Source organism: Chrysochloris asiatica, unplaced genomic scaffold (assembly GCF_000296735.1).
Source record: "Chrysochloris asiatica unplaced genomic scaffold, ChrAsi1.0 scaffold00494, whole genome shotgun sequence".
Taxonomy (NCBI): domain Eukaryota; kingdom Metazoa; phylum Chordata; class Mammalia; order Afrosoricida; family Chrysochloridae; genus Chrysochloris; species Chrysochloris asiatica.
In genome coordinates, this window is record NW_006409012.1 from 675793 (window position 1) to 686522 (window position 10730).

General features: G+C 39.3%; 2 protein-coding genes across 2 annotated transcripts in view; one reads left to right on the top strand and one right to left on the bottom strand.

Annotated features, from left to right (window-relative positions):
• Window positions 1-344, bottom strand: part of LOC102837202 (cdc42 effector protein 5-like) — a 2561-nt gene extending 2217 nt beyond the window's left edge. Inside the window, exon 1 of the mRNA XM_006877426.1 lies at window positions 7-344. Within this exon, the coding sequence (XP_006877488.1) occupies window positions 7-344 (338 nt within the window). The remainder of the gene's footprint in view (window positions 1-6) is intronic.
• The window catches only part of CKAP2 (cytoskeleton associated protein 2), a 21564-nt gene that overhangs the window by 4304 nt on the left and 6530 nt on the right, over window positions 1-10730 (top strand). The window contains exons 4-6 of the mRNA XM_006877423.1: window positions 6023-6095; window positions 6201-7063; window positions 7840-8044. Coding sequence (XP_006877485.1) covers window positions 6023-6095; window positions 6201-7063; window positions 7840-8044 — 1141 coding nt within the window. The remainder of the gene's footprint in view (window positions 1-6022; window positions 6096-6200; window positions 7064-7839; window positions 8045-10730) is intronic.

The following is a 10730-nucleotide window of genomic DNA, read 5'->3' on the forward strand; positions in this document are numbered from 1 at the left end:
GGGCGCCCCGCGTCCATGACGCCCAGCACGGCGTCCAGCATGGAAGGGCCCAGATCCAGGTGGAAGGACAGTAGCGGGTCAGCGGGCGCTCGGAGCGCGGGCGCGGGGGTCTGCAGGACAGCAGGCAGCGGTGAGCAGCGCGGGATTCCCGCCGACGGCACCCGGGGTTCAGGGGGCGGCCCTCCGCCGTCGCGGCTCAGGAACGAGGTGTCCCCAAAGGCGTCGCTGCCACGCCCCGCATGCAGCATGTGCCTGAAGTTGCCGAGTGGCGCCGAGATGGACAGCGCGCCTCGCTCCAGTCGTGTCTTGGGCTGCACCGGACCCAGCTGCTTCAGCACGGGCATCTTGCAGCCCTCGCCGAGCTGGGCAGGCGCGCTCTCAAAGTCTCTGGTTCAAGCTGAGTGCCCTTCTCCCGAGGTTCGGAGTCGGCCTCTGCCCCTTAGTCCCTGGGTCGCGCCTTCTTCCTTCGGGCGGGATCTATCTGCACCAGGAGATGAAGTGTCAGCCCCTCTTGGGGGCCATAGTAGGAGCTCAAGCCAAGAGGAATCACAGCCCAGTTCAGTTCAGCCCGGGGCAGGAAGGGTTAGAGTCTTGTTGTTTTAATGAGTATCTCTTCTACCCTTCCTCATGGTGGAAAATCGTCAAAGTTGGTAAAGCTGACAGAACTGGTGATGGATTAGGTACAGAATGTAAATCAAATAATGGAGCTAAGCATGATCCTGAAATGTTCCAGAGGCTAACGGGACATAACAACTAAGTGTAATGTAGATCCTGTACTGGGGGGGAAATGTCATGAAGGACATTATTATGTTAGTTGACAACGAAAATATCAATAGATTAAAGTTGTACATTTATGAGCTTGATAGCTATATTGAGATTAAAATAAGAAATGTCCTTGTTTTTAGGATATTTTGTTTATAGAGGGTAAAGGACTAAGATGATGTAACGTATCCTAACAGTTTTTTTTTTGGGGGGGCGGTGGGAATGTGTATATGCCACATACAATCTTAAAACAAGATTATAATGTTTTTACGTATATCTCTACACTGAACAGGTGAATAGAATCTGTTCTCATTGCCCTGAAGTTTATAGCTAGCAGGTAAGAAAGCAGTTTCGAGACTAAACACTAAAATTCTATCAGCATTGACAGAAAAAGAGGTGTTTCTAGGAAGTGTAAAACTAAAAAAGGCAGAAAAATGTAAAATTTTCAATTGGGCAGGCCAGGAAGAAACAGACTTAAATGAAGTAGAATGGTAAGATTACAAGAAAAAATTGGTACTCCAGTAGCAAAGTGAAGAAAGTGCTTACAGAAAGAAAACTGATCAGTTGCTAAGCATGGTTGCGAGGTCTAGTAAGATGATTACTGAGAACTTGCCCATAAGATAGAATCATGGAAGTGATGGCATTAGGAGTGTGAGTAGAGTATTAGGGACAATTTTCTGATAGATGTAGACTCTATAGGCTGAGAAGAGAATAGAAGATGAAACAATGAGTTTTGCTAGGTATTTTTGAGAAGTTTTGTATACAGCAAAACAAACTAGTATTTAACTGAATGGAAATAGGTGGTTTTGGCTTTTTAAGAGAAGATATAAACCTAATATTTATATGCTGATGGAAAATTAGTAGGAGAGGGACAAGTTGCTGATATATAAATTTTTAAAATATTTGCAGGAGCAAATGCCATGAGTAGAGAAGAGGAAATGGAATAGAGAGTAAAAGTAGAAAGTTTGACACTAGATCAGCACAGCAAAGTTTATCCATTAGAACAGAAGAGAAAGTAGAATATATGGCTATGGAAAAAGATAGACTGGTAGACTTTAGTAGAGGAAAGGTAAGTTAACGCTAATTAAGACTGCTTCTGATGTTCTCATGATAAAGCATCACTATTGTTGTGTTGTTAGGTGCCATCGAGTTGATACCAACTCATAGTGATGTTATACACAGCAGAATGAAACACTGTCCGATACTGGGCTGACCTCACTACTGCGGCCACGCTTGAGTCCATCGATGCTGTCACTTGGCTAATCCATCTTGTTGGGGATCTTCCTCTTTTTCTCTGACCCTTCATCTTACCAAACATGATATCCTTCTCCAGCGATTGGTCCCTCCTGACAATATGTCCGAAGTATGAGAGACAAAGTTTGGCCATCTTAGCCTCCAAGGAGCACTCTGGGTGCACTTTTTTCAAAACGGATCTCTTGGTTCTTTTGGCAGTCCATGGCACTTTCAATATTCCCTTCCAACACCATAACTCAAAGGCATCAATTCTTCTAAAGTCTTCCTTATTCACTGTACAGCTTTCACATGCATATGAGTTTATTGAAAATACCATGGTTTAGGTGCAGGTGCACCTTCGTCCTCAAACTGACATCTGTGCTCTTCAACACTTTAAAAAGGTTTTGTGCATCAGATGCTATAAATCTAGTAGCAGTAGACGCTGAGGTCACCAGGTGGCCTGATTAGTTGAATTGTATCACATAGGAGTAGTCTCACTTCATGACCCTGAACATCTCTTTCCATCTTACAGTGGGCCAAGCCATAGTATGAGAGGTATTTGCCCTCAAATAGTAAATGGAGGAGCTTCAAGAGGAGAATGTGACTGCCAGTGTCAAGGAGGAACAAGAAGCACCCATACTTAGAAAAAGATAACTTTGCTTTAATGGTACATGTTGACCCCTCCATCATTTAAAATGATGTATGAGTTATATCAACAATTCTGCCCCTCCCCTAAGCAAGACTGAGCACAAATATGAAAGGCAGTATAGCCAAAATTAATCAACTCTAAAAATACTCAATTTTGTCAATTTTAAAAATGCATGTTTTTCCATGTTAACATCTCTGGATTTGGAATTTCTCTTAAGCCAGTGCTATGTCTAATTAGATGGTTTGGGTGTTTTTGTTTGTTTTTTTCCCCTTTCTTAATGGAAAGGTACTTTTTTCAACTAACAGCATTTAGATTTGTGCAAACATAGTACATAGTCAAGAATTAACCAACTGTGAGAAAATCCAACACAATTTTAAAAAAGTAACAAACTAAGCAATCAAGTGAATATATATCATAGAGATTGGACTTTTAAATATCTTTAAAGGGGTAATATACACATAAACCAAGAAAAGGGGGACATTACAAGAGTATCAGAAATCTTTGGAATGAAATTGTTCAAATAAAATATATAGGTCTGAATAGCAAAGTGAACTGAAGAAATCAGTGACCTGTAGGATTGAACCTGAGAATTCTCCCAGAATATAGTTCAGTACAGTGAAAAGTCTTAACAACAATTGAGGTGTTCAGGTATGGAGAAATTACCATCATATAGATAACTACAAGGCAAAGTAGAAGCAATATTTGAGAAATCATAGCTGGAATTTTTCTATGCTGAAAAAACCTGATTCTGAAAATAGCTTGGTGAGCAGAAAAAAAGCATATTTCTGTATAGGAAATGTATCCCAGAGTAAATAAAAGAAGTATTGCTACTTAACACACTCCACAAATATATGTTCTACATTCTACTTTGGTTTGTAGTAACTGGGATCTTACCAAAGCTTATGGGTGGCCATTTAAGGTGCTACGATTGTTCTCTCCTGTGTGGAGGAAACAAGAGTTATGAAAATTGAAGACGTTTGGTAATAGTTAGCCCAATGTAGTAATGGAATACATGAACATCAGTCTCTACAAGACCGGAAGAGCTAGATTATGCCTGGCTGCCACGACCAACGGTTCTAAAAGAGATCACATTAGACAGTCTTGGGTAGAGTGGAAAAAAATGTGAAGCAAAACTCAAAATCATAAAAAAGACCAGACTTATCAGACACAGGCTGGTAGAGCCCCTGGGTCTCTCTTCAGGTCACCCTTGTGACTCAGTTATCAGCCAAGCAATAGATAGGTATTTGAATGGGAACAGCAACACTAGTGAGGTATGCACACCATAGAATGGTCGGGCATTCAAGATCAAAATGACATCGTTTACCTAAGGACAAAATGTAAAGAGTGGGGAAAGAGGGAATGGAAACAAGAAATGGAGGAAATGAGTAAGATTAGTGAAATTACATTGAGGATTGCAGTCATTGATATGAAGCAAAGTATATGATTTATTCAATGTAAACCTGATGATCTATTCTATAAACTTCTAATCCACAATAAAAGCTCTTTTTAAAAAGTATTGCTACTAGGGTTCATACATGTATGTGTTTAGTAACTAAATACGTCTGCAATTAGCAGGTGACTGTAGACAAGTTCTCTCAGTAACATACTTGCCTTAGGCTAGTTAAGGTTCAAAAAACTATTTTTTAAAATCATTATGTAAAAATCTAGTTCAAAGAACAGATACTTACATTAGTCTTCTAAGCAATATTGATATGATCCAGAGATCAAGGTCCAATCAAAACAGTGGCTTCTTGGGGGATCAGCTGGGCCAGTTAAATTCAAGGCAGAGAGGTCACCTTGGAAGGTTATGATGACTCTGGGATTCCAAAAGGGTAATGTTGGTGATACTTTTCGGGAGAGCAAAAAGGTAGTCAATAGAATTTCTTGAAGAACACAGGAAGTTCCACAGGGGTATATTATGAAAAACATTTTAAGAGTAGCAAGGGCTGTCCTATGAGAATTTCATTAGGAAGCCTTACCCCATCCACATTACAGCCCTGATCTTGTTTCTTTAGACTTTTTTTGCTCCCAACTCAACATTTTAAAGGACCACCATTTGAGTCCCTCAAGGATGCCAGAGCTGCCATTTGATAATGGTGTGAATGGAAGAATACAGCATTCTTCAGGGAACAGTCACAGGAATGGAAACACCACCTTCAAAAGTTCATAGAGCTATATGGAAGGATATGCTGAGAAATAATAGCCTCACATTTTTATATTTTTTTGGTTAATAAAGGTTTCTGTGATTGTGTAGTAATACTTACAATTTACCCTTGTATTTGTGAAGATGGACTCCTTTCTGAAGAAAACTCTTCTTTTGTTTTTGATCTAGATCTAGGGAATAACTATTCTCTCTTGTCTTCTGACCTTCTTTCCCATAACCTAATAATGCTCTTAACATACTTTCCTGGACTACTGGTGTGGTGCTGTAGGATAAGCACTGGACTGCTAACCACAAAGTTGGTGGTTCAAGCTCAAAATAGGGTCATTATGAGTTAGACCGACGATGGCACACAACAATAATAAAGAGATTCTGTGGCTTTTGCTAGTCATTTATCACTGTAAAAAAGGAGTTGGACACATTCTTGAGGAAGTATTTGCTATGAGTACATACCCTAAATGCAGTGTTATCTGTTATGTGCATGGTGGAGTCAGTTCCAGCTCTTAGTGACCGTGTGTATAGGGTTTCTAAGAGTGACTGGTAGGTTTGAACTTGGTTTACCAGTTCAGTGTTTATCCTACAGGGCTCTCAGTGTTATTCAACCACCTAGAAAACTAGAGTCCATTTCTTAATTTAAATTAAGCTGTAAGTGTATATATAGTAAAATTTGGATTTCTTGGGAACACTATTTTAAAGTTTACAATGTAACTCTGTTACTAAGTACTTCACTATCCAAGAAGCTATCACTTAAGATTTCAAAAAAACCAACCAACTTTTTGATGACCAGAGAAGAGTGGTTTAAAATGAGAATATCAAGTGTTTACATAAGGTTATGAGTCGGGCTGCTAACCTCAAGGTCAGCCAGTACAAAACTACTGCAGGAGAAAGATAAGGCTTTTTGCTCCCCTAAAGGTTTACAGCCTTGGAGACAGAGTCGGAAGCGACTCCATGGCACATCACCACCACCACCACCACATATGCAGGGTAAAGGTATTAAGACTTTAAAAACAAATACTTTTAAATTCCTGCATCTTGTTTATGCACTGTCAAATCACATTTTAATGAAATATTGCCAAAAAAAATGAAACTCAGTTTAATTCTTCTATTTAAAATTATGAAGTCACAGTTAATTGTTAAGGTTCCCTGTCTTCTCCAGACCCCTCAATCAGAAGCTTTACTACATGGTCAAGTTTTTACATTTGTTTTTTAATTAATAGAAAACAGAGTGTGATGACATCCAAGGACCAGATTCAAAATGGAACAAACATCCTGAAACTTAAAACAAAAATGGTAAGGTCTGGGTATTGCAGTCTTAAATAGTCCTTTTATTCCCTTTCCCTCTTCATGGAAGAAATGGTTTCTGAAATACTGATTTGTCTAAATTAACTCTTTTAGGCTAATAAAGAAAACACCAATATACCTACACAAAGGAAAAACAATGTAACAATGGAAAAAAATTGTATTCTTTCAGAATCTTCCAGTGAATTAACCAATTCAACTTTAGAAATTGATACAAATAATTTTGAGGATGGTAGTCAATCTCTTCAGTTGTTAAAAACTAAAGATGATGTTCCAAATCAACATATGACATTTAGCCAGGCATTTCACTTAAAAAAAAATAATAAGAAACAAATACCCACAGAAAAGTTGAAGCAAGAAGCTAATAAGCCCAAGAAACTTGTGCTTGGGTCTTACTGTGGCCAAGTTGTTGCATCTAAGATTAATTCATTCAGAAAACCTTTACAAGTCAAAGATGAGAGTTCTACAACAAACAAGAAACTTTCAACTAATGTCTCTAATGCCAGCAAACCACAGCCTCTGACCATGAGCAGTGTACCGGTGAAAGGTAACAGAGCCTCAGATGTGACAACCATCACTAAAATTAGAAGCACTGCATCTCAGAACAAACTTGTGCGACCTCCTATTAGAAGCCACCACGATAGTGGCCAAGACAAGCAGAAACAAAGCATCATCAGAGCCTCTGCCAATGTTACAGTTCGGAAAGGGCCTTATAGAAAAGAATTAGTTCAATTAAAAACTGATATATCTACTGTCAAAACCAGTTTTCAGGACATCAAAAGAAATGAGGCACGATCAAAAAGCATAGCACCTGGAAATGTAACAAAACCTGCCTCATCTTCTAATACCAAATTGATAGAAAAGTCAAAACCCACCAATCAGCGAAGACATACTATAGCAGCAAATGCAAATGTCAATAATAAATCTGCTCATCCCAAAGAAACTGCAGAACAAAGAAAGTGAGTATATGTAATTTTGTTCATTTTATTACCTAAATAGTAGTGCTTGTGAATTAATTGCCTAGAATGTATTAGAATTTTCTTCTGCCTGCTCTTCTGTCATGCAGGCAAATGTAAGTAACTGTATATTGTAGAGCTGCGGTTCCAATCATAGTGACTCTGTCCAGAGTTCCAAAGCTGGTAACCTTTACAGGAGCAGAAAGCCATCTTGCTCCCATGGAACTGCTAGTACATTCAAACTGCTGACCTTACAATTAGCAGCCCAACTTGTAATCCACTGTGCTACCAGGGCTACCTTTGTAGAGCTATGGTGTTAAGTGCTGTCAAATTGGTTTCCAACCATAGTAACCCTGTATAGGGTTTCCGAGGAGTGGCTGGTGAACTTGAACCACCATCCTTGGGTTTCAAACAGACGTTACAATCTAGCGCATTAACCCACAGCACTACACCAGGACTCCTTGTGGAGCTATAGTAGGACTTAAAGTTTCTGTTTGGGTGTGTTTTATTAATTTTTTGTAATCTAAGTTAAAATGCCTCGTAATAATTGGGAAATATTTTTTTTTTAACTCCATTTGAAAATGCACTATTTGAGGGCCTTTGAGCAAATCATTGACTTTGATGTGTTTACAAATTCTTTTTCTTCAGATTTGTAAACTGTATATGTGCCACTACTGTGAAACCATTTAAAAACCTGAACTATTTATTTAGCATTGTCTTTATTTGACTTCTCTGTCATCAGTATCATAGTAATGTTTATATCCGTCTTCTAACCTTAGAGCTCATCTGACTGAGTGGAAAGCTGGTAAAGGGAGAGTGCTGAAAAGGCTTCCTAGCTCAGTAGTTACCCAGCCTGAGTCGGAGGGACAAAATGGAAACCCAGTCAGGTCCTTCTGGACCACCATGGCAGAAGAAGATGAACAAAGATTATTTACTGAAAAAGTAAACAAGACGTTTTCTGAGTGCCTGAACCTGATTAATGAGGTATAGTGTGTTTATATTTGTATAGTGTTTTTTAGTTTGCAAATTATCTTTGTAAACATTATCTCATTAATTTATGTCATTAATCTTTTTGACCAAATTATGTCAAGGATGCTGTGGTGACTTAACAATGATTGTGAGATAATTCCTCATTAGTCTTTCACCAACTGCATTTAACATTGAGCTCATAAAAGTAGGAGGGGGCTTCAAAAAATTTGGAAAAACTTTATTCTGTTATCTTTTAATTCCATTTTCCCATGAATTCTTTGAAGCTCCCTTGTAAGGAATAATTCATTTTGATAGATGAGTTTTAAATATTGTACTATTCTAAGATACTGATATAGAATGGGATTGTGGTTATTAATTTCCTTTTGAACTCTTGATACTTCGGTCTCTTGCCTTCACTGTTCATATATGTTTACAAGTTATTTTTTTCCAGTTATTACATATTTTACCAGTGACTCAAACTCAAAACTAAACTCACTGCTTTGAGTTGATTCTGACTCATAGCAACCCTATATTCATTTTCCAAGGCTATAAATCTTTACAGAAACTGAAAACATCTTAGTTTCAAATTTATCATATAATTTTGCTGTTGGAATAAAAATCCTAAGGAATATAATAACTCCAGAATATCTTACTTTAGTTATCTTATTCTTGTTTTGCTCACCTACTAGTATTGACGGTCCATAGCAAACCTGAACAGAATACCAGTATAAACCAGATCACTCCAGTTCAATCATGGCTGAGGAAGTGGCACTGGAACAGGCTCAGATTTTTAACATTTGTGTGAACTGGAGCTATAAACAGAACAGGGGAGATAATGGGTCACGGTCCTCTTAGAAACTTGGTGCACTGAAAAGCAACCAAATCTCCTGGCTTCTGAGTGGGTGCAATATAGTAACCATGCAGAGACCATGTCTGACTTCCTCTGGCTTCCCAAGGGGATGAAGAGAAAACAGAGTTTCATCTACTCATACTTTGGGCATGTTATCAGGAAGGACCAGTCCCTGGAGAATAACATTATGCTTGGTAAAGTGGAAGGTCAACGAAAAAGAATATCCCCAATGAGATGGATTGACACAGTGGCAGCGGCAGTGGGCTCAAATGTAACAATTGTGAGGATGGCACAGGGCCAGGCACTGTTTCACTCTGCTGTACATAGATCAGGTCGCTGTGAGTCTGAACTGACTTGACAGCACCTCACAACGTTTAGAGTAAGGAGCACTGGTGGCTAAATACTCAGCTGCCAAGTGAGAGGTTGATAACTTGTACCAACCTACTCAGTGGCTTCATAGGAAAAAGATCTGAGGTCTGCTTCTGTAAACCCTAAGGAAACCCTATGAAGCAGTTAGTTCTCTGTTACATGGGTCTCTATGAGTTGAAATTGACTCAAGTACCTAACAACAACAACTTATTGTACGGAGCCCATTGAGCCTAGTTAGATTCACTTTAGCTATAATGTTAACATCTGACAAATACAATCAAAGAGGAAAATTCCTACAGATTGTCCTCATTCATAAAGTTATGGTAGATGTAAAAATTCTAAATGGAAGTGAAAATTTTACAATACATAAGAGGATAAACATTAAAATCAAGTAAATTGAACAACAAGCAAGTTATTCACTGGGGAGCCATCAAGACAAGCAATCAGTTTCTTCAGGACAAATCCCTTTCCAAGACAAACTCAAAGGGAACACATGAGCAGGCGTGTAAGCTTACTGGTAACCATGTTGGTCTCCTGGTGAGTGAAAGAGGGGGAAAGGCAGCAATGAACAAATGAACATACCGGCTGAGGTCAACCATGTTCCATAGACATCCGTCAACTGGAGATTAGAGACACTCAAGTGTAGTGAGACCTGTGGACTCCTGAGCCCATGGACAAGAACGTAGCCACAGAGGGCTGTAGCTGAGAGCAAAGCGCCCAGCTGATGTGAAGTGAGAGGAGAATCACAAGAACATCCAAACTTGTGATAGTAGAGATACTTGGATGGGTTAAGTGGGCATTTTGACAACAAGGCTTCTCCTTTGGCATGTTTAATTGTGATGTTTAACTGACATCCTTTCAGATTAAGATGACACTTTTAAAATAAAATTTGCTTCTAATGATGACTTGAGCCTTGCCACTCGATGGGAGAATGAGCAGAACCTGTAGGATCTTAATTTGGAGTGACATTTTCTATTGTAATTTTGTTGCTGTTTATTTTTTAAATTCTTTTTATTTCACTGGAAATGACAATGCTCAGTTTTAAATGTTAGAAGTATACAAGTTGTTTTCTTACAATAAAACTAAATGTGAGGGGAGAACAAACAAGATGGCGGATCAGGTGGAAGTGCAGTAAAGGAGCTCCGCCAAAAACAACACAGAATACCTGACCAAGCAGGCTCAGGGGGTGGTCCCAGAACTCTGAACCACATATAAAGGAATATTTAGAAGGTTGAAAGGCTCACAGCTGGGGGAATATGTGGCAGAAGCAAGAAATCTATTGCTTTCTAGTCCAGGACGCTCGGCTGCTCCAGGAGCCGCCATCTTGGTTGAGACCACGCGGGGGAAGGATCGGAGCGGCCACAGACGCCTGGCAGAATCGCTGAGATACAGGTGTGGACATTCTTTTCTTTTGGTATCTGTTCATTGGTCCCTTGCTGTCTGCGCACCTCCATTCTGGTGACTATAGGGGTGCCTGAGCTA